This window comes from Simochromis diagramma, unplaced genomic scaffold (genome assembly GCF_900408965.1).
Source record: "Simochromis diagramma unplaced genomic scaffold, fSimDia1.1 OVJJ01000061.1, whole genome shotgun sequence".
Classification (NCBI taxonomy): domain Eukaryota; kingdom Metazoa; phylum Chordata; class Actinopteri; order Cichliformes; family Cichlidae; genus Simochromis; species Simochromis diagramma.
In genome coordinates this window covers 1,567,794-1,595,505 of record NW_024386945.1, presented here as the reverse complement: position 1 = coordinate 1,595,505, position 27,712 = coordinate 1,567,794, and the positions used below count along the sequence as shown (strand labels likewise).

At 38.8% G+C, this 27,712-nt stretch overlaps 2 protein-coding genes across 5 annotated transcripts; one reads left to right on the top strand and one right to left on the bottom strand.

The window, feature by feature from the left end:
* Positions 1-9,075, bottom strand: pfdn4 (prefoldin subunit 4). Its single transcript, XM_040038014.1, has 6 exons — positions 9,070-9,075; positions 7,296-7,304; positions 5,334-5,365; positions 3,807-3,914; positions 2,387-2,527; positions 1-1,088 (listed from the first exon to the last, which is right to left on the bottom strand). The coding sequence occupies exons 3-6, from the start codon at positions 5,358-5,360 to the stop codon at positions 957-959; spliced, it is 408 nt and encodes a 135-aa protein (XP_039893948.1). The 5' UTR covers positions 5,361-5,365; positions 7,296-7,304; positions 9,070-9,075; the 3' UTR covers positions 1-956.
* Positions 6,843-23,951, top strand: bcas1 (brain enriched myelin associated protein 1). 4 transcript variants are annotated; one of them, XM_040038009.1, is made up of 15 exons: positions 6,844-7,099; positions 7,254-7,313; positions 7,518-7,602; positions 9,280-9,659; positions 16,390-16,569; positions 17,513-17,572; positions 17,853-17,888; positions 18,160-18,375; positions 20,409-20,450; positions 20,589-20,654; positions 20,942-20,980; positions 21,609-21,731; positions 21,853-21,933; positions 22,275-22,493; positions 22,906-23,951. In XM_040038009.1, the coding sequence occupies exons 2-15, from the start codon at positions 7,272-7,274 to the stop codon at positions 22,984-22,986; spliced, it is 1,650 nt and encodes a 549-aa protein (XP_039893943.1). In that variant the 5' UTR covers positions 6,844-7,099; positions 7,254-7,271; the 3' UTR covers positions 22,987-23,951. The 4 variants fall into 4 exon arrangements, with proteins under 4 accessions (XP_039893944.1, XP_039893943.1, XP_039893947.1 ...); XM_040038010.1 differs by lacking the exon at positions 20,589-20,654 and having other exon boundaries at positions 6,843-7,099; XM_040038011.1 differs by lacking the exon at positions 21,853-21,933 and having other exon boundaries at positions 6,845-7,099.
* The last annotated feature ends 3,761 nt before the right edge of the window (positions 23,952-27,712 follow it).

The following is a 27,712-nucleotide window of genomic DNA, read 5'->3' as shown; positions in this document are numbered from 1 at the left end:
TTAAAGACAACATAATTCATCTTTTAATTCTGCTGAATTGTTACAGATCAATGAAGTGCATTTCAGTTTGAACTGGGTACTAGATTATACTACCCCCGCCCCCCTCCTCCAACAACAAATACACTCTTTATCACTCTCGTGCAGTCTTCTTGTTCTGATAATGTAATCAGCATTTTCAACATGCACCCAAAAATCAAACTTCTGTGTTACCTAGTGAGTGGCTAGTTCCTTTTACCTTTTTAAAAATGACCCCCCACTGAACTGTGTTTTGTGGATGTGGTGGCAGATTTCTTGCATGTTGTTTTAAATTGCATCTAAACCGTATGGCTACTAATTAAAGCAGAAACCTCTATATTCACACACTCGTTCAGCCTGCGACTACGGGTCTCAGCAAAGCGTCATTTGCTGAAAACGCGCTTTTTTATAGTTTCAAACTCGAAAACTCTCAGACAGAATGAATTAATGATTGATGAGAATGACGTCAAAACTTTGCAAAGAGTACAAATCAGTGTACTCTAAATTATTGATTGACGGGTACACCAGTGTGTCACAAACATTTTGTCCTACCTTTGACATTAGTAAAAAATAAATAAGACTTCAAATGACACAAATCCTTTTGCTGCATTTCAGACTCTGTAAAAAGAACAAAGAGCTTTGTAATATTTTAATTTCTGGCAAATTTGTAATCAGTTCAGTGAAAAAAAATTGATTATGCAACCACTTGAAATTCATTAGAAATGAAGCACATTTATTCATTTGCGCAAAACATTTCTGTTTGATGACCTTGTGATCATGTTTGACAACACAAAACTGCAGACACATTATTGGCATGAATGAAAGATGCTACCAAACGTAAGAAATCCTTTTTTGGGGGGGGGGGGGGATGTTGTGAAGCAGATACAGGAGGTCTGTGGAAAAGTCCAAACTGGGGCAACTGTCAAAGTCCATTTCACTGCTCAGCTTTCATCTGCCTCCAGGTTAATGTTGTTACCAAACTTGGCATAAAGCTGCACCTTCAGATCACTCAACACTTGCTGTATCGCCGACACTTGTTTCTCAAGGTCTTGGACCTCTTGCTCCAGTGTTTCCTGATTACAGAACACAGAAACTCCAATTACAGAACAGCCAGTTCAATTTCCCCACAGCAGGCAAGCAACAGACACAAGACATTTCCTAAACCGATTTCACCAAATGACTCTATGTCATCAAAAGCACATTCCAAACACTAAAAGAGATCATTTTAGGTAAGAAATCATCTAAAATGACTGATATAAATCCACATTAAAATATAATCTGCCGTTATAATGACTGAGCTGTCTTCGACACATTTGTCATTCAAGGTTTGCAGCAGACTCCTTTCAATCAATCAGTTCAGGGCTGTGCAGTATGTCCTATTGTGACAAAGTCACAGCAACACAAGGACAAATGGAGACATAATGGAAATTACAGAAGGGAGAAGGTTTAATCTGAAGTCCCTGTTGGTTAACGTCTCTCGTGTAGCAGCCACAGAGCACCGCCATTGCTACACGTCTTTCCAAAAGGTGCGTCAGGAAGCTCTCAAACCTAAATTTGAAACTTAGACTTGTACTTTTTGTAAAATGGGAATTTTTGAAAGGGAACTGAATTATGAATACTTGTCAGGCACAGACAACAATGACTGCTTTTTGGACATAACAGCAGGACTGCTAGAAATCCTTTACCCAGTGGAGCATTTCTAAAAATACTCTCAATTAACAAATGCTTTTATTTTAAATTATGTATTATCAGATATATGTACAAGTCTAAATCAGGTCTGAGTGATGAAAAGACTCAAAATCTTTATTGATTTATGAAGAAATTCTTGGTCTTAAGAGATTTTGGAATTAATACATTAGATTTGACTGACAAAGTTGCCGTTTTTTCATTTTGCAAACAAGATATTCATATCTGCAAAACACATGACACAGTTTTGATGAATTGTGATTCATAGCTAGTAAGCAGTAGGTATAAATGAACAGGCATTTAGCACTGTTTGTCCACGCACTTCTGAAAGTAATTATAAACTACACAACAGGCACATTTGTCAAACTGTGCTCAGTGAGTCTGTTTAGATGAGTTCTGAATGTTGTGCATGCAACGATATTTTCAACTCTGCACAACAACACATTCGAGAAAGCAAAAAGCATGCAAAATTCACTTTTCCCTCAACTTTTTGGGACTGCACTGGCCTCCAGTACTGATAAGCTGACTTTCAAAGGAATGACACGACAAGGACAAATCTTTGTGTTTACAGAAAGGAATGTCTTTGAAACAAACCGTGATCGATAAAAGCCATTGAGATTTGAAAAGAAGCTCACAAGACAGTGATTTAGAAAAGGTATTGAGAAATCGTCTGCGTTACACTTACCTTTGCGGATTCCAGCATCTCTTGTGTTTCGTCCTGGGAGTGATTTATAAAGACGTCGCCGATTTGATAAGGGATAAATAGAGAGTTGTCGTCAAACAGCATTAGGTCATCACTGGCATCCTGAAGGTTCTGAAGAGTTTTCTGCACGAAGACATTCACAGTCAGTCAGTTTGAGGTGGTTGCAAATAAACCTCGGTAGTTTAGGCGTCATTTAGCATCACAGTTCAAGATCGGTTTGTGTAATGCATCATTCAAACAACAAAACTGGATGAACTGTAAATGTTAAATTATCTTGATGTTGCAAATGGGGGGGTATACACAGCAAATTAGCAGCTCACAGCTCACCACAGCTGACGAGGGTGTGGGTAACAACACAGGGGCTGAGAATACGGTGCAAGCCAAACTTTTCACATACATTTCTCTCTAGAATACAAATGTGAAGGATTTGAGGTTCATTCTGCGTTTCTTCAATACTGTAATGATTTACTGAAGTCAAAAGGAATTTGACAACTGCAGGCAAACAACTCGTCTACTAATGTTTCTACAAAAATCCTGAATGAATCCTTTATTCTGGAATGCCTGAAAGACGTCTCGCAAGATTTAAATCTCACAAGAAGAACAACATTAATGCATTACCCTTCAGATCTAGGATGGAGGGACTAACAGCATCTGCAGCTATCTGACAAAGAGCTGCGCATAAAGGTGAAGCTGTCAATTCCCTGGCCAACTGGTTCTTAAACTGACCTATAACAAGATCAGGTACAAGCAACAGAAATGAGCTTCCTCATAACAGCATCTGGTTTCAGCTTTAGAGATTGAGGATGAGGAGCTCAGTTACTCAGGAGGAACTTGGTACAGCTGCTGCTCTGCTGATCATTAGGAGCCAGTTCAGTGGCATCTGATTAGGATGCCCTCTGCACACCTCCTCGGAGAGGCATTTCAGGCATATCCAACTGGGAGGAGATCCCAGGACATGAGAACATCGATTGAGTCGGTTCTGGGGTAATTTTAAAGTAAGATCATTAGAAACATCTCCATGGATGTTCGTCAATCATTCACCAGCAACACAATGTTTAGCTTCCATAATGACAACTAATTAAAGTCACTTTTCCAGCAACTAGGCTAGAAAGTGAAACCAGTGCACAAGTGACAAAGGAATGAGTCTACTTTGTGTTGAATTCAAACACAAGCCCATTCAAATAAAAAGCTAAATAGTCAGACTTCTCCTCCAGTCATTAGCCCAGTTCAATCTTCCTGATCAGAGTGCCAGTTGTCATTTTGAATTTAATGTAATAATTTTATCTAGATATAAAAACTCACATCTGGGTGTAATTTGACTTTTGTAAATTTAATTGAACACTAAATCCTTGCTCCGATATAAGACTATAAAACATGTCTTCCCAGCCCCAGTAAAACTCACCCTCTTTTCCAATATCTCATTCTTCAGCTCCGTCATCCGATTCGTGTTCCTGGCAAATTTATTGATCTTCTGCTGGTCTTCAAACGTTACATTCACATCTTCAACTGCCTGCAAACAAGGAGAAATGACTTGAGGTTGCAGCTCATTTTAGCCTGTTAAACATGACAATCCTAGATGCGCTGACAGAATTTGACTCATTCTGCTATGAGTTATAAGTATTGATCAGCAGCAACTTTTCCAAAGATGAAATCACAAGCATCACAAAGACATGCTGTGCTAACTGAAAAAAAAAAAAAAAAAAGACCCACCACCTTATGAATGGAGAAGCATTTAGTAAGATTAAAACAAGCCTTATAAATAAAGAATGTGTGGTGGTGTTGTTTTAAATCAAGCGTAAGGAATAAAACCAAAGAGCTGTATTCAGTTTCATTTAGAGTGACCAAGTGGCCTACTTTATGCAGGATTGCACAATGTTTTTTATTTTTCACCTCCTGTCCTACATTTCGAATTGGCTCCAATTCACCACAGCACAGGTCTGGCTTTTGGCTGACTATATAACGAAATCTACCACAAATAAAAGTTATGTGGTGTGTTTTTGCTGGCACTAGACTGCAATTTCCCTTTTGAGAGAGTAGAATCAATAAATGCATTTTGCATTATGCATTTTGCATTATGCACTATGCATTTTTCATTTCAACCTCAAATACATGTAATCTGGTTGATTTGTCCAGTGCTAACGGAAGTTTATCAGCGCATCCCTCCTCAACACAAAGATTATTAGGAGGGAAACAGCAGATGAAACACCAGAACAAATATTAAACAAGTACTGCCAACCAAGACCATTGCATTAAAAAAAATAAAAAATAAAAAGCAACAGCTGGAAAATTGGTTGTAATGGTGCATATAGATTTGTACCCGTCAGTCACATCCTCTGCAACCCGCATAGCTTTATCAGACTGCCCTCTTAGCATTAGCGTAACCCACATTGTCCAACACATGAAAACTATTTGCTCCACATTTGGCTTGTTGTGATATGGTCATCCTACTGTGCTGTTGGCCCCTCAGAAACATTTAAATATAAACTGAGTGAGACTGAGCAGGGTATTGGTCATTTATTGGGGACATATACTGCTTTAGCTTGTCGTTTCTTAGACAGTTAACTACAGGCCGATTTTTATTTTGTTTGCTAGCATGCTAGCTTGGGTGTCCCATCACCTGCAGCGGCCACTGCCCTGATCTGGATATTGAGCTCATTGTTTCACCACATAGTTGTTAAGCTCGCACGAACAACAGCTGCAAAATTACAACGTATGTCGAGCTAGTGTTTTAACCCAAGGAGATATCGCTTTACGGTAGCTACACGAGGGTGTGACGGCGCTTTCAAATATCACCGCCGTGAGAAAGCTCGGCGTCTTACTCGCACACATACACGATGCCACCTTCTTTCTGCATCCCCTGTTAAAACAGCGATAGAGTAACGCATATGCAAGACAAAAAAGTGGATTTTTGTTTAAAAATATTCCTTACCACGGATGATTTCATGGTCGCTGCCATCTTTGCTTCTTCGACTGTTCACCCGCAGCGTCGCTCAGCGGGATAAATACCCCGACACTGCCACCTATCAGCAGGCCTGATCTGGAGTTTGACCCCCACAAGTTGGCCAGAAAATGTGTTTACTTCTCTCAAACTGTTTGTTTAGTTCTTTTCCTTCTTTTTGAGTTTTCGTGTGATTGATTTGTTTATTTAGTTGAGTTCATGTTCTGGTAACTATAGTTAGATATGTCGCAAGATGCTTTCCCTTACATTTACATCTAGAAGCTGAAATTTGACTTATTTAAAAAATAATTCAGCCATTTTTTTGTTCTGTTGTAGGTAATTATCTCAATAAATGTGCACTGGTTACACTGCTTTACACTGGTTGTGTAAAGCACTTTGGGGTCCTTAGGGACTAGAAAAGCGCTATACAAATACAGGCCATTTACCATTTCAATACGCCAAACAAGTTATTATGCCAACCGGAACTGCTGTTCTGTAAATATTTGCACACAGTACTGCACCCAAGTTCAAATATTTAATGAATACATCTGTAATGGGAGAAGACTAGAAATTCATATTTGTCTAGACCGAATTACAATGCACCACCTGTAGTTTTAAGCATCACTGGCATTTTGGTCTGAGTGAAAAACAAATCATAAATATGCAGGTTTTTCTGTCTCAAAGTTAGCAGTCTTTATCTAACTTTGTAGGAGCCACTAGCATACCTAGTAGGCTGTTACACGTTGGTGCACCATGAAGAGTTTTCTTGAGGCCCCTCAGCTGCAGGCCTTGCATGAAGTCACCAAACAGGGGAATCCAACTCCCACCTCAGCATGCAGTCTATAGGATACAGTCGAGCCATTGTTTTCATGGATTCCAAGGCTTGCCATAATAAAGTCAATAAATAGTGCACATGTTATAGTCTTTTTTAGTTTGTTTGTTAAGCATGCTTGTTTGTGATAAAACGCTTTCACATACTTTGGTTGACATCTTCCAGGAGTCAAATGACTTCTAGAAGTTAAATCCAATAAGCAAAAGCCTTTGTCAGCATTATCATGGCCTAGTTACAAAAAAAAAACATAAAGATGAGTTCATCTTCAATACCATATTGACATACAGTGGTAAACAATAATATCTAACTATGGACACACAGCAGCCTTTAAACACAGACATTTTGACACAAAGCTTGTTACCCGCCTTGATGACCTCTTTTCTTTTTTTATCACATAATACCAAAACAACATAATGGGTATGTTAAAGCACATCTGTGTGATTAGATTTATTTTTATCAATCAACTGCATCTTTAAAGACTAAATCAGTAAAAAAAAAATGCTTAAAGTGTTATCTTCAAATTAACCAGTGCCAACATAGTTATTTTGGGTTTTGTCAGTGTGGATGCTTGCCAGACCAGTATCCTTAATATACATCCTGTTAGGTCCCCGCCAGATTGGTCAACAAACTGTTTGGACCGCCTTATCACAGCAGGCTTGGACAGATTCACACCTCATTATGATCTCGTCAGGGTATGTTCAGGATGCCACATGGAGATTACTGTGAGTTGATCAAAGTACCAATACAGCGCACTTTCTTTTTTTTCCAGAGGAAATCCAGCTGCCAACTTGAAAACAGACCCACCCATTTTGACACACACATAAAGTGTCCAGTTAACAAAAGTCTATATACATAGTTGGGCAAAAGGAGGAAGTCCATCTCAGACAGACACGCCGTATCCTTAAGAAGGAAGTCAAGTAACAAGGTAAGACATTTCACTGAAAGCAGTATTAAATTTTTTAAATGGCTTTGCAAAAGTCTTAATAGATGTTAACCATTATTTGCAGATTGTCTTTGCTTATCAGTACAACATAGCAATATGACATTTCTATTTCATTTAATTCTATTGCAACCTGCAGATCTTAACTGGGAAAAAGATGGGAAACGAGCAGTCAGTAAACATAGAAGAGCTATCCAAGGTAAAACAATGCAAATTACATGGCAGACATTACAGGCTAAAAGTTGCACGTGCCATTTTCTATATTTGTTGACATCAGTCACAAGATGCACACTTTTCCAAAACTCTAGCATGCACAGGTGACAGGTGAAAAAACTCTGCTTCTCTTTAAAGATAACCCATCTAGACTAGAAAGCACAATGCTGACGTTCTTATTTACTCACAGAATGGGACAATTCCTGAAAAGCATGAGAATGGAACCGTGAATGGCATCTCTATAGAAGTCACGTCTGGCGGACTGGAGATTAATGGTACATGAGTTTTATTTTATTTTTAATTTCTCTTAGGATAAATAACATCCAAGCAATCTGTGATGATGTTCTGCCTGATCTACAGTGGTGGTGCCACTGTAAAGCATGAGCAAATCAATGCTCAACACTGGCAAATTAAATTCTTACTTAAGAATGAATTTTATTAATGTCAGACTGTTGTGTTTTACTGTATCACGCTTTATGCTGATATACTTTACGGTTCTCCTTCAATGAAAAAAAGCAAATTAATTTTACAAATTTATTAGTGGTGATTAATCCTTTAATCCTTTTAATACTCTGCAAACACAGTGACTCCCAGTTGCATGGTGTCTGAGTAAACCACAGGTGTTTTCTCAGGAATTAACAAGGAGCAAGTATTTGACTTGTCAAGGTGTGGTGGTTTGTGTCTTCACTATAAAAATAAAATACTGTGGGATTCCCATGGCTCTTGACTGTTGATTCCTGAGATAACGTTCTCACACTGACTTGCCCGTGTTTACTAGCTCGTGGAAATTTTGCTGAATTTTATGGCAACTGTTGAAATTCTCTTTAAGCTAGAAGTAAAAATCACTCTATGGGCTAATACTAAACAAAATGACACTTATGTTTAAAAATAAATTCCATATGACCCAGAAATGTTCATTTTGACCCTTTTAAGCTGACTCATTAGGCGGATGTTTATTAAGGTGGAAGTTCATAGAAAAGGTCCAGAATCAGAATCAGGAAATCGCTTTGTAATAGACATTTAATTAAGGTGTAATAAGGTGTGTCATTCAAGCTGCAAAATATTAAATAAATATTTCAAAGCTAAAAAAAAAACAACTATGTGCAGTATTTACAAGATTCAACAAATGATGTTGCAAGGTCCAGATGTCGCAGGGAGGAACTGATACATTTTAACAGGAATGATGTGCTTTGACGTTCCATGTTGCATTGCTGTGGTATTAGCCTTTGGTGAATTTGCTCCTATTACTGCCTAGCACATCATGGACGCGAAGTGAAGGATTATCTATGAGTTCACATGACTTTGACATTTTTCGCCAAGCTCCCCAATTTCCAGATTTATGGGCCTTGAGGATCACTTTGTTGAGTTTGTCGGTGTCCATAAAGGTGCTTAATGTAGTTTCCTTTAGTTAAAAGTAACAAAACACTTTCCCCAAATTAACTAAAGCTATGACGTGATGCACTTGTTAAGACTTTGGGTTTAAAATCTCTATATACTGTGTTCAAGAGATATCAACTGAAATGGAACTAGAGCTGGGCTGCACTTTCATGCAATGCCAATTTGTACCACTAGGTGGTATAGTAAGTCCATGTAATCTTTATTTAAACAGACAAGTAATTTATTGTTGTTTACAATGGCAGCCTGGCAAAATGCAAAATATCCAAAGAAAGAAAGAAAGAAAGAAAGAAAGAAAGAAAGAAAGAAAGAAAGAAAGAAAGAAAGAAAGAAAGGAAAAGCACCACCACACATCTGAAAACATCTGAACACACCCAGTGGTAAAATGTTGCTACCTGGTCTTTAAGCATATATGTCCAACTGTTATTTTATAGTAATTTTTTTCCTGAAAAAAAAAAAGAAATTTAGTCTGGGTTTAACAATAGTTTCAGTCCTTTGTTTCAATGTTTTTCCTGTATGTGGCATTTTGCTTATTTTGCCACTTTTTTATTTTTCAGGTAAAAGTGAAACTACAGTCTGCCAAAATGGCAAGGCCCACTCTTTAAACTCTGCCATACAATCAACTGATGTGATCGTCAAATCAGAGTGTCAACCTGATATTGCCCAAGCTGTTTCTGAAGTTCCTGACACCAAAATCCAAGCCGTTTCTGAAGCCTCTGACACCAAAATCCAAGCCGTTTCTGAAGCCCCTGACACCAACACCCAGAAGGAAGAGGTCAAGAAAAGCAAAGGAGAAAGAGGTCGTCGTCATTTTGGCAAATTGTTCAAAAAGAAAACAGAACCTAAAGCTGAAGCTGAGACTGTTGAAGAGAAAGAAAAAGAGACACAGAGTGAAGATCAAATGGATGTAAGTGTTCCTCCCACTGAGCCACAGCAGGTGAGGGCACTTCTCATGTTTATTCTCATCAGATGAGTCTAGTTGTTTTTTTCTATTTGCCAACAAAACTGTGAAGAGACAAGCAGAGCAAGTCAGGTTACTTTGCATAGCACATTTTACACACAAGGGCAATTCAAAAGGATTTTCTAATGTACGGATGAATGGCCACTGGAATCTATGATGTATGAACTGCAATGAAAGTATGCAAAAACACAAATAAACTCATAGTAGAATTTTAAAGGTAATGGTAATGTTGCCATATCAATTAAAAGCAATGGGAAAAGGAAAAGTCTTTAGCTAAGTTTTAAAAACTGATCAATTATGGTAAATTATGATAACGCTCATGTTGTGCAATAGACCTCCATTGATTCTGAAAAACAACAACAATAATGTAAATACATATAGCAGATACAATGCTTGCCCTTAATTAAAAAAAAATAAAATGGAACCACACACCTTCCTTTATTAGAGCGAGCACACACACTGTGTTGTGTTTTTGAATGATGTTATTTTATCATTCTGCAGCTAACATTAACTAAAACAGAGTAAGCAGGAGTGCATATGTCCAAGGGTATAACCCTTTTTAAAAAAATAAATAAATAAAACAAGATAAATATGTCACACGTTGTTTGTCTTTGACAAAGATTAGTGGGCGTGGGCCTCTGCAGCACTGACGCCGACGCCCACGACAGGAAATTCAGAGAGCACAAAGATGTGCCGCTCACATTGTTAGTTTTGATCTTATCATGGGATTTCCTGAAAATATCTAAAAAGGGGGGGGGGGGGGAGCCACACTTTTTTTATGTTGTGCTGTTTTTGTCAATTATCAGTTGACCAGATAGCCAGAAGACACTTGGCATAATTAAAATTCCCTGATGTCGACTTTTAGCTGTGCAAAGAAAATTATTTTATTTTGTCAGCCTGCCAAACACTCCAAATCATTTTAGCAATGTAGTCCAACACACCAAGCACTATATGCATTTAACTATGTTTTTCCTTTTTGTTTTTTTGTTTTTTTTAGCTTTGTTTACAATGGGCAACATAATGTAGAATAGCGCTTATTTCAAAAAACAAACAACTAAATAAGCAAGTAAATAAATACAAATGTAAGCATGTTACACTACATGACTAATTTTTCTGATTACTCGTGATCAACCACACGATTATCATGCGTGCCCTGGGAAATAAACACAAGTTGTATGTTGGTTTACATAATTTAATACAAATGGAGCGGAAGCTGGCCGTTATAACTCACATTGACCATCAAGACGGAAATGAATGAACATTAAAAAATTGAATTAGCAACATAAAAGCAGATATTTCAACACAAATGGGTGATGGTGACTTTACAGCCACAACTGTGGAGGATACACTGAGTGAACATGCCATTAGCAAAGCTGAGGAGCTTGTTAGAGACCCTTTAAAAGATGAAACATCAACGTTCAGAGCAGAGAGGGTTGAGAAATCTGACTCAAAAGATGACACTGTTGCAGAGGGACAGACGAGAGAGAAAACTCTGGCAAAGGAGTTCACTTCCACCATTCCAAAAGCTGCAGCAAGTTGTGTTGAAGCAGTTTTGGCAGTTGCCTCTGACTGCGCAGTAATTGCGTCAGAGCTGGGAGTAGGTGAAGCAATTACTGAAGACAACAGTAAAGGAGCTGCAGACAAGTCAGCTGATGTAGTGCTGATTGAAACCGCTGAACCCGAATCTAATGCTGTCACTCCTGAGACCGGGGAAGCAAATGACATTACCTCCCTAGACAAAGAGGCTGTGACTGGAGTGACGGAAACAATCTCTGAGGTTGTTCATGAGAAGCCAAACTCCGCAGCCGTAAATGAAGACATGCTTGTAAAAGAAGCCGCTGTCCGTTTTCAGAATGGAAATCTAGTTAAGGTGGATCTGGCCCATGAGGAGGTCACTCCTGATGATGCACCACAGCTGAAGATGTGCTACAAATAAGTGAGCAAGACAATATTAGCCCTATAACTACCAATGAGTCTGGAGAAATGTTCGGTAGTTGTCCCAAAGAAGAAATTAATATTGCAGAAGCCTGAAGCTACTTTAAAATCTCCAGCAACTGAAGTCAATCCACATTGTATTCTAGAGATTATTGTAGTAGACATCGAAGTTGAAGAACATGTGATAACTGAGATAGAAACAGAATCAAGAATTTGAACCACGCTTCAGGAGCCTGCAGTGGATAACAACAGCACCGTCAAAGAAGAGGACATTGTAGCAACAGCTTTTGCGCTTCTCTCTGGAGAACATGAAGAGCTTCTTTCCCTTTCAGAACAAGCTTTTTCAGATCAAGCTTAAACAGTGGCAGACAGTGTTGAGGAAAATACTTCAGTCCAAGGTTTATCTACTGAAGGAGAGGTAGAGGTTGCAAGTTCTGAAAAAGCTGTAGAAGAAAGTGACATAGAAAAGGTTAAGAATCTAAAGATAATGAAAGCCACGACACACCTGAACAAACCCTTGTGATCTTAGAGGAAGCAGGACGAGAACCCAAGCCCTTTGTAAAGAAGATGGTAACAGTGAGGGTTAGGGTTTGTTTTTTTTCAGAAATCCTACAAATAATTTAAACAAACTTGAAGAACTAACAACTGAAGGACACCACAGAAGATTTAGAGCCTAATGTTTTAGTCTAAGAAGAATACTGAGGAGAATACTGCCCTGGAGAATGCTGATCAAGGATAGATGCTGTCATGTGTGATTTATATGTGAGCCTTGGGATTAAATCCTAAAAAGATAATCCAACCTTGTTTTTGTTTTATTTCTCTAAATAGCCTGGGAAAGATAGTAGAGAACAAATAAAAATGAGTTACTATTTCTCATCCTTGAGACAACTGAAAATGAACATTTCACCTCTGAAGATTCTTAAACTGCCATCTGATGAGCCTGTGGCAAAGTGTGGCGATGCACTCCCAGGCCAGAAGTTAAATACACCTCTAGGTGGAGAGTGATACTGAAGAGACGCATGAGAGGCGGTGCAAACCGGATAGATTCAACATGTGATGTACAGAATTTCCTTAAGGCGTCTCAGTCACAAGCTCAAACATTGAACGTTTACCTCTTAGGTTTCAGTCACCTATAGCTGTTGAGAAAAACAACAAGCCTGGTGACTGAAAGATAATTTCACCAGTCCTCCGTATTATTGACATCCACGAGTCTTCAAACAAACAAATAAATTATGAATGAGCAGTGATCAATAAGCAGACACGGAAATATTAATTTGAAGTTTCCTTTTCTCATTCATTCATTATTTCAGTCATACTGTGTTTAATGACAAATAATACTTACAGGGACATATTGTGCTCATTCTGTGCTTTATGTTCTTAGAGATTTTATTCAATTCAATTCAGTTTTAATGGTATAGTGCCAAATAACAACACTTACTCAAAGTCCTTTATATTGTACAGAGAAAACCCAACAAATGAGACGACCCCTTATGGGAAACACCCACTTGTTAGAAGTGGGAAGTTAAAACTTGCTTTTAACAAGGAGAAACCTCCTGCAGAACCAGGCTCAGGGAGGGGCAGCCATCTGTTGTGACCAGTTAGGGGTTACAGAGAGAAGATGGGACAAAAGAAACTCCCTGACAGAGAGTCAGTTTGACAATTAAGATAATAAAGAAGAGAATAAAAAATGATTAAATGCAAAGTGGTGTATAAATATAAAGAGAGTGAAAAGAAATGAGTGAAGATTATCTAACATGTCTAGTCTTTTTACACACAAAGTCTTGGTTTTTTACACTTTCACACTTTCACACATACATATGTATATATATATATATATATATATATATATATGACTGCTGGATTCAGTCATTTAATCTGAAGCTGGTTCCTTCATTTACATTTTAAACAAATATCCCTCTATTTACCTGTTCTGTATATAATACAGGAATGATTAATAGCAGCCACAATACATTTACGGTTACATAAAATTTAGCAGTACTTGCCACAGGGTCCACACAATCCTGATGGTCATCAAAAACATCTTCAGCTTTACCAGAACTAATTATCATCTGCTTAGATATATAACATAGATACAGATTTATTTGTAATTCTTCATTCTGTACATTTTGGTAACTGTTCAGTTATGTGTGGGCAACATTCATTAAGCAAATGCATTCACAGGGGTAGGACGAACTGAACGTTATATACAGTGGGGCAAAAAAGTATTTAGTCAGCCACCGATTGTGCAAGTTCCCCCACTTAAAATGATGACAGAGGTCAGTAATTTGCACCAGAGGTACACTTCAACTGTGAGAGACAGAATGTGAAAAAAAAATCCATGAATTCACATGGTAGGATTTGTTTTTTCTTTTGTTTTTTTTCTTTCTTTTTTTTTCTTAAATGACATCAGAAACAGCAGTATGCGACATTACGTGATGGCAGAGCTTCAGTTCATCCTTTGTCATTTTTTTTTTTTTTTTTTTTTTTTTTAATTTTTTTAAATTTTTTACATGGTAGGATTTGTAAAGAATTTATTCGTAAATTAGGGTGGAAAATAAGTATTTGGTCACCTCAAACAAGGAAAATCTCTGGCTCTCACAGACCTGTAACGTCTTCTGTAAGAAGCTTTTCTGTCCCCCACTCGTTACCTGTATGAATGGCACCTGTTTGAACTCATCATCTGTATAAAAGACACCTGTCCACAGCCTCAAACAGTCAGACGCCAAACTCCGCCATGGCCAAGACCAAAGAGCTTTCGAAGGACACCAGGAAAAGTATTGTAGACCTGCACCAGACTGGGAAGAGTGAATCTACAATAGGCAAGCAGCTTGGTGTGAAAAAATCAACTGTGGGAGCAATCATCAGAAAATGGAAGACATACAAGACTACTGATAATCTCCCTCGATCTGGGGCTCCACGCAAGATCTCATCCCGTGGGGTCAAAATGATCATGAGAACGGTGAGCAAAGATCCCAGAACCACACGGGGGGACCTGGTGAATGACCTGCAGAGAGCTGGGACCAAAGTAACAAAGGTCACCATCAGTAACACACTACAACGGCAGGGAATCAAATCCCGCAGTGCCAGACGTGTTCCGCTGCTGAAGCCAGTGCATGTCCAGGCCCGTCTGAAGTTTGCCAGAGAGCACATGGATGATACAGCAGAGGATTGGGAGAATGTCATGTGGTCAGATGAAACCAAAGTAGAACTTTTTGGTATAAACTCAACTCGTCGTGTTTGGAGGAAGAAGAATACTGAGTTGCATCCCAAGAACACCATACCTACTGTGAAGCATGGGGGTGGAAACATCATGCTATGGGGCTGTTTTTCTGCCAAGGGGACAGGACGACTGATCCGTGTTAAGGACAGAATGAATGGGGCCATGTATCGTGAGATTTTGAGCCAAAACCTCCTTCCATCAGTGAGAACTTTGAAGATGAAACGAGGCTGGGTCTTCCAACATGACAATGATCCAAAACACACCGCCCGGGCAACAAAGGAGTGGCTCCGTAAGAAGCATTTGAAAGTCCTGGAGTGGTCTAGCCAGTCTCCAGACCTCAACCCCATAGAAAATCTGTGGCGGGAGTTGAAAGTCCGTGTTGCTCGGCGACAGCCCCAAAACATCACTGCTCTCGAGAAGATCTGCATGGAGGAATGGGCCAAAATACCAGCTACTGTGTGTGCAAACCTGGTAAAGACCTATAGTAAACGTTTGACCTCTGTTATTGCCAACAAAGGTTATGTTACAAAGTATTGAGTTGTATTTTTGTTATTGACCAAATACTTATTTTCCACCCTGATTTACGAATAAATTCTTTACAAATCCTACCATGTGGATTCATGGATTTTTTTTTCACATTCTGTCTCTCACAGTTGAAGTGTACCTCTGGTGCAAATTACTGACCTCTGTCATCATTTTAGGTGGGGGAACTTGCACAATCGGTGGCTGACTAAATACTTTTTTGCCCCACTGTATATGAAAATCAAGAGAACTGGTATTTAGAATAAATCTTTTTAAAAAGCAAATAGATGTTAGTAATCACTGCATGGGTTCATACAAAGTCTTGTTCAGACTGCCACATTCGTTTAAGGACGAGATAGGCTGCATGTAGGCATACATACACTTTGATCATTATAGTGCTGAAAATAAGGGCCCTCGTGTTCCTCACTTCATCCGCTACTTAGAGCAAACGTTTATGCTCTCTTTCCTCTGATTTAAACCTTCTTTTTTCTGATTGGCTGCCCCTCGTAAGTAGAAAGTGGGTCTGGCTACTGTGAGCTGACCTGTGTGACCTGTCTATGTTGCTGGTCTCATTAACTGAAACTTTGGCAACATTTATTTTGGTGCTTGTAACAGAAAATATGGAAAAGCAAAATAGGCCACCTCTACAGTTTCTAATGGGATAATAAATTGGGCCAAAATAATGTGTCAAGATTGCTGGAAGAAAAGGCAAAAAATGTATAAATGAATTGACATTGGTTCAGTTCACATATTTTATAGACGCACACCATACGGGCATAGCTAGGTATTTGGTTTTCCTGACATTTCTCGAGAAATAACTCTCACACATTGTTGAATATCAATGACTGAGGGGTGGGACACACACATTAATAAAAGGGTGATTGTTGACAATGCCCCGAGTAGGCAGAGGCATGGTTGGAATTGTGCTCCCATCTCAATACTGCGATTAAGACACTCACTGCTTACATATCAGCTCCGCTCTGCTCTAACATAATTCTCAAAGGCGAATTCTTTTGTCATGGTGTACAGGAGACGGCTAACCTAAACCACGAGCCTGAATCATTAAAGGAGCCAGAGAGGGTGACTCCAGTCTCCAGTCCCAAGGAAGAAAACGTTCCTGAAACTGACAACGGAGACAGTGAGCCCGTGGAAAGCAAAGAGGAGAGTAACCCAGAAGAGAATCCAGTTATGAACTTCTTCAAAACCCTAGTAAGTGGCATCATTTGGCAATTTAAGGTGACTTTTTATGCTCCTGCTATTTCTGTTTATCATGTCAAATTAGACTATTTGGGGGAAAAGGGAAAGAACACATGTACTTTTATATCTGCTTCTTTTTCTGAAGAGAAACAGGCAAAAAAATTAAAAATTAAATAAAATGAGATTAATGCGTCTTCCAGTTGTGCCCCAGTCAAAGTGAGATGTGTGGTCATTTTTCCAATCATTTAGCAGTAATAAGTAGTAATACGCTTGAAAATGTTTCATTAGTTTGTGTGTATTTTTGAATGTTTTTGTTCTATGTAGTGATGTGGGAAGGCGGTATAACTGTATATGACTTTAAGTGTAACCGTAGCGAAATCTGCCATCATGACAGTGCCAGATGGAAAAGTTGCAACAAGCAGCTATTGTATTTCCTCTTCATCATGCTGTCTTTTGGATTCATGCCGTTTTAAAGAGTTGCCATTGCCCTAGCCCCATGCTAATCAAGTCTTTGAACATGCGGGAATGTGGTGGCCTATTGTTCATCCCATAGTGTGAGCTCACAAGGGAGGCCTGTGCGGTTGGAAGTCGAGATTTGTGAAGATAGAGCGAGGGCAGGCCTACGCCATCTCCGGAGCACAATGGCTGTCACAATGGCAGCGCATGTACTGTATGTGCTCTGTCAGGGACCTCTGTGGGCCTCAGTTAGCTTACCATAAAGGCCTATGTCTGCATTCATGAAAGGCTTCTGTTTTATCCAAATAATTATTTTTCTGTCTCATCAACTGTATCCCCTGGCATTTTGCTTTTCACACTGCTTAACCGCCACATACATAGTGCTCCACAATGCTTACACAGTTCACATTTAAAGATTAAGATTTTTTTCTCTTGTGTTTTTATGTGGATCACGGCACAAAAAATAAAGACGGTTCATTTTTATTCCTCTGTTGCACAGGTGACCCCTACTAAAACGTCCAAAAAGGAAACGGCTACTCCCGATGCCGCTAAAGACAAGGTGAACAGAGGTTCATTTTAACCTATCACTCTCTGCTGCTTTTATCAAACCATATCTCTGATTATCTAATACAGACAGCTATACAATGAGCTGTCACACCCTCGTCTGTTCTGTTTCTGTTGCTTGAACTAAGGATGTTCCTGAATTTAAAAAGTAACATTTATTTTTAAAAGGTGATTTATTTTTGCAGAATTTGTGCATAAAGCTTTTTTTTTTTGCATCCTTTGTTTGCTTCAGTTTAACCTTTTTTATAAGTGCTTTCTTTTCTGTTGCAAAATAGTCCCAGAAGGAGACCCAACCAGCGGCAACCACTACTGTGAGCATATAACCCATAAGTTTTGATTCCCATAACCATTGCACTTCACGTTAAATGTATATATTTACTGCACATGGTGAGTTTATTTAATTTCCGGATATGATGCCTTATTTGCTCATTTTACATAGCAATGCATTTTTATTGGGTGAAACTGGAAGGAAATACAGTTGCTGATATCATATCTGACAAAACTGCTACATCAAAAATGTCTTTGCAGTTTAAGAGGGCTGTGTAAACCATTGCTTTAACAGCCCCTCTCTTTCTTCAATAGGTTGCACAAATATCTGAACCGCCTGCAGCACCCAAAGGAATGTCTGTCCCACCACCCCCACCTCCAGAGCCACCGAAAGTGGAAATCAAAGGAGAGCCAACTGCCAAACCTGTAAAGGCCTCTGCGAAAGAAGAACCTAAAGCTGCTGGAAAGGAGCCTGTGTCCTCGAAAGGAAAATCAGCCAAAGATACTCTGAGCAAATTTTTCCGCCAGAAGGTAAACAAACAGCTTTAACTGCAGATTACAAGATCCAATCACTATTTTAAGGAGTAGCTATTCACGTAGACACTCATTGCATGTTCAATGAGAACACAGTGTGAAACATACTGTATGTCAGTTTGAGGTATTGCTAGGAGTCAAGACCTCCAAAAGCAATGGTGCTTCAGCAAGTGGAGCCAAAGCCCCGGGCAAGACTGCAGCAGTGGTACAGTAAATGATCATATTCTCAAACTGACCATGGCTCATCAGTTACTAACCGAACAAGAGCTCATTTGTCCAGAGGCACCAGAAATTTGCAATTTACTGTTTCCTAATCGGAGCTATAGTTTTGTGAAGTAGCATTAGTCCTGTGCTGAAACCTTTTCTCTTGGGAGAATCAGGTTTTCTTATTTGTTGAGAATAAGATAAGAAGAATGACGTCGTCCTTACGTTTTTGCATAATACATAAAGACAAAAATAAAAGATCATAGCTTCAGCATAAGGAGCAGAAGCAGGGACAAAGGGCTAACAAGGCTCATCAGCACCCACCAGCACCACAAATGCTCACCCACAACACTGCATCTCCTTTCTTTTAACCGCACTGACCGTTAAGTCACATTTGCATCACTGTGAGCTCAACGAGAAGCCATTACATTTAGCTGCTGCCCAGAGAAGGTGTTATAGGGCATAACTACAACAGATTTCTTTTTTTATTTTAGTTTCCGTAGAGCCAAAATAAACAACATGTGTATTTTTAAATAAAAAAGGCTTTAATTTACAAGATCAAATCCTTATGTTGTTACATTTTTGAGCATCCATGTTTTTTTTTTCTTTTTTCTTGCTGGATTTTGTCCCATATTTAAACACAGATCAACCAATTCAACCCAACACCTTTCATTTACATACTGAAGAATTACAAGCTGCCAAGACAGCAATAAACAAAAAACAAATAAATAAAAAGTAAAAATGAACAGACAAACAACATGAAGAGGGTAAAATTTCCAACATACATGCGCTAACAGTAAGTGGAGGAAACAATTAATTGCTATCTGAAATAATTAAAAAGACAAAGTTTCATGAAAAAGAATCACATTTACAACAATCAAACTAAACATAAGTGAGTAAAATAGATTACAACACACACACACACACACACAAAACAACAACAAACTTCTACTTAGTAAAATAAACTAAAACAAGTAATATCCCTGATGAATATTTTAAGATTCTCCCAGATTTGATCAAAGTGGTTTGGAGTACACAATCTATAAACTGGTTTTGTCCTGCACTTTGGACTCATGCCAGAGGAGCTGTGGGGCTGTGCCATGGGCGTAACTATGTGCTGAACATTGGGGGGGTCAAGATCTCTGTCTAAATAAATAAATAAATCTGGGTAAATTCCCAGATGATTAAACATGCAACTATTTTGCTGGTAATAACGGAAATGAGTAAAGAGAATCAACAGCCTATTTATGCAAGATAATTCATAATTTTATTGGGGGAGTTATATTGGCTGGGTCTGATTATTGGGGGGGGGGGGGTCATAACCTCCCTAACCCCCCTGGAAATTACACCTCTGGGTTGTGCTGACATTACAGTGTGGAGCTCTTTCTGACTCTTCTAATGCATTTGAACTTCCTTAACCAGTTGATACAAGTCACCATTCATTGTCATGTTAACATAGTGAGTAGTCCATAAATACAACTTTTCACGTGTTTTGAGGTTCTGAAGTCCTTTTGCATTTCGCTGTCCTGCAGACAATCAGTCATGTGCAACAGTCAGCTGTAGGAGCAGAGGTACAGCCAGGTGTAAACTTACATGTGAACTCGAGCCTGTTTAATCTTCCCAGCTGTATTCAGGGAATGTTACATTAATGTATTAAGATGTGAACATGAATCTACCGCACACAAGCCTTGCTGGAGACGACTGGATAATTGCAAACCATCTTGCCTGAGTTACATAACAAACATGCTTTATGGTTAATTACAGGGTTTGAAATGTTCATCGCAATTTGCATCTGTGCAGAATAAAATAACAGTTTTGCTCTACAGGAGACACCAGTGGATGTGCCAGCGCCTGTTGTAGAAGTGCAGGTAAATGAAAGGCAACTTCTCACTCTTGGGGCTTTGTACTCTTTTAGGGAGTGGAATGGTCTTTTGAGCCTCTGATTACACCACGTACCCTCTTCCAAAGCTGTTTTTGTATGTAAAGATTCATTTCTATTTGCTTAGATTCAAAATGAGGTTGAACCTCAGGAGGCAGCAGCAGTGGGGGAAGAGCCTGTTGTAGAAGTGCAGGTAAATGAGCAAGAAGTGCTTAGGAATATTAATTCCTGATTTTCTTCACTCTGCAGGCACCTCTGCAATAATGTTGCCACACTTATATGGTACCATAACATTTCCCACATTTACTCTTTGTAATTCATCCATTTTTTTAAAATAATTGTATCGCATCACATCCCAAACTGTACAGATTAAACAACCCCCATTATGGCACAAAATGAGTACGATATAAGATTTAATGACTATCACTATTTACGCTCTTCCAATTCAGGATATAACAAATAACTCTCCCTTTTCTGTAGATAAAGGAAGAGGTACCACAACCAGTGGTAGAAACTGAGGTAAATTAGTGGTGTTTAATGTTCTGGGAAAGCTTTTTTTCTTTTCTTATGTTTCTTTTAATAGTTAGGGGAGATGAGTGGCTATAAAATAACCATATGAGTCACACTGATAATCACACTATGTGTGAGGCCAAAGTACCAAGATGGCTGACTGAGCTTTAGCAGAAAGACTACAAGTACGAGGAAGCAGCCTTGCAGCCTTGCACTGTTCAACCGTGACACAATCAACCCAGATATCTGGGGTTATGTGACTCTTCTTTTCTTACTTTCTTGAAGAATTAAAGTTTTCCCAAAATGTTTAACTAGCTGTTTCTTTAAAAGTGGACATCTTTGAAATGTAAAGTGAATATTGATGGGCTTTACCTTTTTCCTCTTTACAGATTTTGGCTTTTGCGCTTGACAATGTGGGCTTCCTCACTAGTTCTTATCTTGATCTGATTATACGCTGTCTCTCTACTCTGATCACAGATATCTTTTTACTGCTTTACCTCCTCTTTCATGTCACAGATGGAAGCTCCTACTCTCACTCTGTCACCTAAATTGATGAGCATCCCTTTGATTTTTTTCCCTTTTTTTTTTTAGTAAATATTCATGATACATATTTTTCTTTTTCCTGCTTTGGTTAAAGAAGGTGGATTCCTCAAAAGCTGGCACCCAGGAGGCTGCTGCAAAACCAGAGCCGCCACCACCTGCTCAGGAAGAAAAGAAAAGCGCCTCAAAATCCCCATTCCTTTCTTTCTTCAAGCCCCAAGTAAGAACCTATTCCCATAAACATTTATAAGATCTCTGAAAAGAAACAACTCTGAAATACATTAGGTATGAATTGTGGTGAAATTACAGAATGGTAAGTAACAGGTTAATGTGAATTTGAGGTACTATTAGATCACATGACCACAAAAGTCCAGGCAGCCTCCACAAGTGGAGTTCGGCTCCTCAGGAAAACTACTGGACTGGTAAATACATGAAATACGTTGCTTCTTGCAAACAGATGCATTATTAACCAGAGTAATTTCATCAATTACGTCTGGTATTAAAACATGCTCTAAACAACTTCTTTGCCAGAAGCATTTTTCTCCATTTGCTGTTATCTTTGAGCATATGTCATCATCCCTCGTGATGTTGCGCATGATGTCGTATCCTAACAGCAGATGTACATTTTAATCCCACTTCATGTGCCACCTCAAAGTCCATCTGCACTTAACGAGTGAAGTGTATGAGCCACCGGTGTGTGAATCTCCAGCCTGTCAAGGACTGAAATAATTGAATGCTTCATTATGTGCCGCAACACTTTTAGGCTGCTGAGCCCAAGAAGGTGACCCCAACCCCACCTGCAGCAGCGGAGGCAGCTCAAGCAGTTAAAGCCAAGGAGGAACCTAAAGTGGCAGCCAAGTCTTCAGAGCAAGCTGCAGATAACAAACCAGCCTCTGTGCCTTCCCAAGCTGGCGATGATGCAGCCTGTGTGCCCAAAAAACTGGAAAAGAGGAACTCCATTCAGCTATTCTTTAAAAATCTGGTAAGAAGAACATTACTTTCCCCAGATATTAACATTAGAAACATGCACAATATCCTTATCACTGCACAGTGCAAAGTATTTTTGTATTATCCCCACTAGATGGCAGCAGACACTTAAGGTGTAGGCTCCACATTACTGAAAACCAAGCGGACTGATATAACACATCTGGAAATGCAGTTTACTTATAGGACAGTTACCGTTACTTAAATGTAACAAATTTAGTCAGAGTCCAGTTTAATACATTTGATGCCTGTGAAAGAAATTAATAAAGTTTTTGTTTAACTAAAAAAACAATTAAAGCTTATAAAAGACAAAAATTAAATAAAAAATAGATATTGGACGAGTTGCATTTTCTAAAGACAAATTAAAGACACTGCAACAAAATGTGCCATTTTCTCCCTGCAAACTGTAGACTCAGAAACGTCCTTCTACAGACGCCGGAGTCCAGACAGAGCCACTGACCGCTGCTCAAGGAGCTGAGAAAGCCAAATGAGACCAGAAGCAACCCTTACGTTTTCCTGTACAGTCTCCTTCCCTCCTTCTCACTTGTACTCAGTCCTTCTTTTTCTCTCTTATCACCTTCTTGAATCCCCTGAGTTACTTTGATTACTTTGTTTTTTAATTGTTACTGCTTAAAAGTCACAATAGCAAAGGTAAGGTTTTGGAAGAATAAAGGAAAGTGGACAGAACAGTTAGCAGGGAGTTGAACTTGTGGTGATTTAAAATGGTCAGAGGTTGTTTGGACATATTTTTTGTCACATAAATGTGACATTTTCTACAGACGTTTAAAATGACTTTTCTCTGTTTTGCAATCTAACATACTGGGCTTATGCAATATATAGTGCCATGCTTTGCCTTGAACAACTATTTTGTGTTAAATCGATAAAACTCAATGTCATATAGGTTCTATTTTTACACTTCACACCAGAGAATTCACGCAGTTAAGGTAATGCAGTGGTTAACATGAAGGACGTAGATATGAGTCATAGAAATGCTCTTAATGGAGCTGATCTAAGGAGTATTAAAGTTTATATAGCAGAGTGTGCTTACAGATTTTTGAACTCTATGCAAGTTATATGTGGACTAAAACAAAAAGGTACATGTCAGAACAGCTATCTTTTAGCTTATATGGGACATCACAATCTCTACTGATCTTTGGGGAACTGATTGTAAATACTCAACAAATGCTTAAAAATGCATCCGAGGTATTGAAACGGTGTCTTTGTGCAAATGTGTCCTTGTGGTATGCTCTGCATTACTCATAAATCACAACCGAGAAGCTTTTATTTTGATTTTAGCACTTTGTCTCGTGTCAACTAACAAAAGTTTTCCGGTGTAAGTAAACTGTGTCAGGCGTATGTGCAATTAATGTGACGCTGTAGTTTGTCGTTATGTAGTGTGTATGTGAAACTTGAGCTATCCTGAAGACAATAAATGCAAATAAATATACCACATGCCTGTTTTGCTTCAGAGTTTTCATTTTTAATGTAAGCTATAAAAGCATGAGGAGTGTTATCAAGAATAATTGGATGTTCCAGCAATTTAAAAAACAAAGAAGAAGATGACCAGGCAAGTCTGGCCAAAAAATAAATAAATAAAAGACGCCTCTATTCATGGGCAATGTCATAGCAACCATTTTTATGCATATAAGAGTGCAGCAAAGGTGTAGCGTATCCCGCTACACCCAATCTGGGTGTTAAGCCAAATACTGTAAGTCTGACTCATGTTCATAAAGATGTCTGACAAATCAAAGGAAAAACCTGATCCAATGACCCCTTTGGTGAGAGGATCTGGTGGTTGCATGGCAACATTTTTATATAGGGCAGAGACAGTGCAAATCATTATAAGATTATGGGGAGCCATCTTAACCCTTTATTATGATTAAATGCTTCTGTTGGGAGTGGCCTCTCCCAAGATGGCACCTCGAGCCACAAGTATGTACAAGAATTCAAATCGCATTCTGTGGCCTTCGCAGTCAACAGATCGTTTTCCATTTGAATGAGTGGTCTAACATGCTAGACAGCTGGCTAACGCGCTGCCATGGTCAAAAAAACAAGTTAGGGAGTGTGTTTTGGAAATGGTTTTCCTTTTTTGTTTGTTTTTCCTTTAATTTGTCACACACTCGTATATATTTGTAATGCCAACAAATAAATGTTTGTTGACTGGAGAAAAAGCAAATTAAACAGAGTAGAGGTCATATTTTTTATTTTAGACAGACAGATGGCTGTTGGACATTACTGCTGAATTTTAGTGTCTGTGAGGCGTACCTTGGAGATAAAAAATGTAAAATAAGATCTAAGGAATTTGATATTTCAGGTAAAGGAAGACCTCAAATCATCTTCTCCTTTTATGATGTAATTTCTATGATTGATGGCGTAGTGTGCAGTCTCTGGAAGGATGTGTTTTAGATAGAAGTGTCTGAGAACCACTATTCACCCACCATTAAGTGATGAGTCGCAGCCCCCGAAGGCATAACTCACACTGCTCCTTTGTTATCAATGAGGCACACTATTCTTGTATTACTGTCTATAATAGGTGTGATCATTTTAAATTGTGCATCAAAGTAATTGCCACGGCACTGAGGGAGAAAAAGTGAGGTACTGCTGCTTGCACAGCTTAAGACATGTGCTCCATTGTCTCTCCTTTCCCTGGAGGAATGTCTCAATTAAGATACACTGTGACGACTTTGCCAGCAGTTTTGTTTATGTGTGAAGAGCTCATTTTCATTAGCAAACAGAGTATAGTGTTGATGAATCTGGGAGTGAGGAATTCTGACTGAGTTTTAATGAGACGGAAGTGAAGAAGAAAGCAAAACTACTCACACATCTCGCTTAGATTACAAAAACTAATTGGAAGAGTGACTAAAAAGATGCCCTTACACAACACTTTAACTGGAAATCACGAGCAACTTTGTGGCCTTGCTAACAGTTCCAGATGTTTTAAACTTCCGTGTGCAGTTATTTAGAAATCTGCTCAGCCTTTTCTGTATTTAGTTACTTGGCAAATAGCAGTGAAGACGATGATAACAGCTGCATGCCCCTACACGCAGCGTTCCAGGAGTGAGAGTTAAGGGAACTCTTTTTCCATACAGTTGGGAAAGTGATTGCGCGTCACAAGGACTAGTCGCTCCCTTTTTTTTTTTTTTTTTTTGCACAATCACATACAATAATGACCTAAAAAGGCTTATTAATAAAGAGATAGTTCCCAAGTATGGATTTAACAATGCATGGACTGTACACAGTGCAGCAGATTTTCTCAGCCACCATGTTGCTGCAGTTCATCCTAGGACAATGCATGTGACTGTGTGAATGCACTGAGCTCAGAGGGGGTGAAACAGGGGAATAGTGGGAGGAGAGGCCTGATAGGAGACCTCCTGTCAGCACTAATGTGCATCATGGCAGTGCTTGCTAGTAATATGGAATATGAGAGGTTAAAACTATTCTGGGTACTAATGAAAAGAAAAAAGAAAACCGTCATAACCGGTTCTGATCCCTTCACAAACTGATGGAATTTTTTTTTTTTTTTACCTATAAGGAAAAAACAAGCTAAATATCTCAATGTGTTCCCCCTGCAGTGCTTACGGGGACAACACATGCATGTGCGTGTCTGTTAGGGAAGTTTTGTAACGCGGATGCTACCAACTGTGCCTTTACATTTTTTGTTTGTTTGTTTTAGTCTTTTGAGCGGAAAATTCGATTATACTGCTGTAGGGATGCAAATGAGTGACGTAATCATGATCTGCCTTCAACTGATAGATAAGTGTTCATCTTAAGAACAAGTATACAGGCATACATTTAGACAAAAACACTTTAGCTTCTGTTTTTACACTTGGATACATCAAACTTTGTTCTAAGTTGGTAGAATCTGAGCACATTGTTACAGCTTTGGGATCATTTTGAGAGTAGAGATAATAAAAGATGCTCTTTACATGTTATTATGTGTGCTTAACTTGCTAGAATCTTGGGAATGTGCGCAAATACCACAGCTGTTGTATGTCCAGGCTGCTAAGCTGGTTTTGCTTAGTTTTGTAAACAGAACAAATCAGTTTCAGTTTTAGGTGTGGTGCTCATAACGTATAATTTTATAGAAGAGATCAAGCATTGCAGTCTGAATGACAAGAGACTGCCATCATTATAACTAATAACAAGAGAGTGTTACGCTTGCAAATACATACGTCACTATTACCATAATTTAAAAAGATAAAATTCTTTGCTTTTTTTTATCATTTGTATATATTTTTCCTGCACAGTTAATCAACAAATAATGTATATCCTTTGTGTCTTTTATATGTGTAACTGTCATTTATGCACTTCACTGAGAGGTCATAGTGAAACAAAGAAAGGTCAGGAAAAAAAAAAAGTCGTCAAAAGAGGTCACGCAGACAGCGGGGCACTAGCAGCAGGACAAAGAGACACTTCCTTCACCCAGTTTCTACAGTTTCTACACAGAAAAGACGGGTACTGTTTTCAGTATGAACTGTGAGAATTTCTGTTTGGCCACTGATACTTCTATGATCAACAGAACACAACAGCTGGTAGAACTGAATAAACGTTCGGGGTGATAAAGAAGCTTACGTATTATCAGTGTCTTTCAGAAGCGACACCGGGATTATGAAAGAACTCAGGCTGTGAATCTGAAGGAGAACAATGCGGTCAGCTGCTCCTGACACGTCAAGACAAAAAACAAGCCATCACAGCCTTCCCCGAGTCGCTGATCCAATTCCTGTTAGGATGTCTGCCCGCAGAATACATTATAATTCTCTAAAGTACTGAGCTTTTTTCTTACAGATACCCCTTCTTTAATTAGATTTAACTGCTTTTAGCTAAATGTTTTAATAAAGAAACTATCTGAGATAATGACTTCAAAAAAATCTATTAGCATAATGTCAAACAATAGCACAGAGTTAATTAAATCAGTTAAAAGTAAACAATGCTCGGCCACTTGTTGCTGTCATTGCCACTACAGATGATGAATGCTATTTAAATTATCATAGTAAATCAATGATAAAAGTTGCAGCCAGCTAAAGATATATTTGTAGGATTAGACACAAACAACCACTGCCTTAAGATAAAAGGCATTTCCCGTGATGGGCTACAACATCTTTTGGCAATTTCATCATCCTGAGGAATGATACTGCTGCTTCAGACTGATAGCTTTTCACAGAGGCTTTGTGGTTGCTGAACAATAGGAAATGACCGGGAGGCCTCGATGTGTCACAT

Excerpts from the sequence above, each read along its gene's own strand:
- pfdn4 (XM_040038014.1), bottom strand. The coding sequence starts at position 5,360 with ATGGCAGCGACCATGAAATCATCCGTG. Across the intron at positions 2,528-3,806 it reads ATGAGATATTGGAAAAGAGG|AAAACTCTTCAGAACCTTCA; the intron begins GTGAGTTTTACT and ends GTCTTCGTGCAG. Across the intron at positions 1,089-2,386 it reads AGATGCTGGAATCCGCAAAG|GAAACACTGGAGCAAGAGGT; the intron begins GTAAGTGTAACG and ends TTCTGTAATCAG.
- bcas1 (XM_040038009.1), top strand. The coding sequence starts at position 7,272 with ATGGGAAACGAGCAGTCAGTAAACATAGAAGAGCTATCCAAG. Across the intron at positions 7,314-7,517 it reads ACATAGAAGAGCTATCCAAG|AATGGGACAATTCCTGAAAA; the intron begins GTAAAACAATGC and ends ATTTACTCACAG. Across the intron at positions 16,570-17,512 it reads TGAACTTCTTCAAAACCCTA|GTGACCCCTACTAAAACGTC; the intron begins GTAAGTGGCATC and ends TCTGTTGCACAG.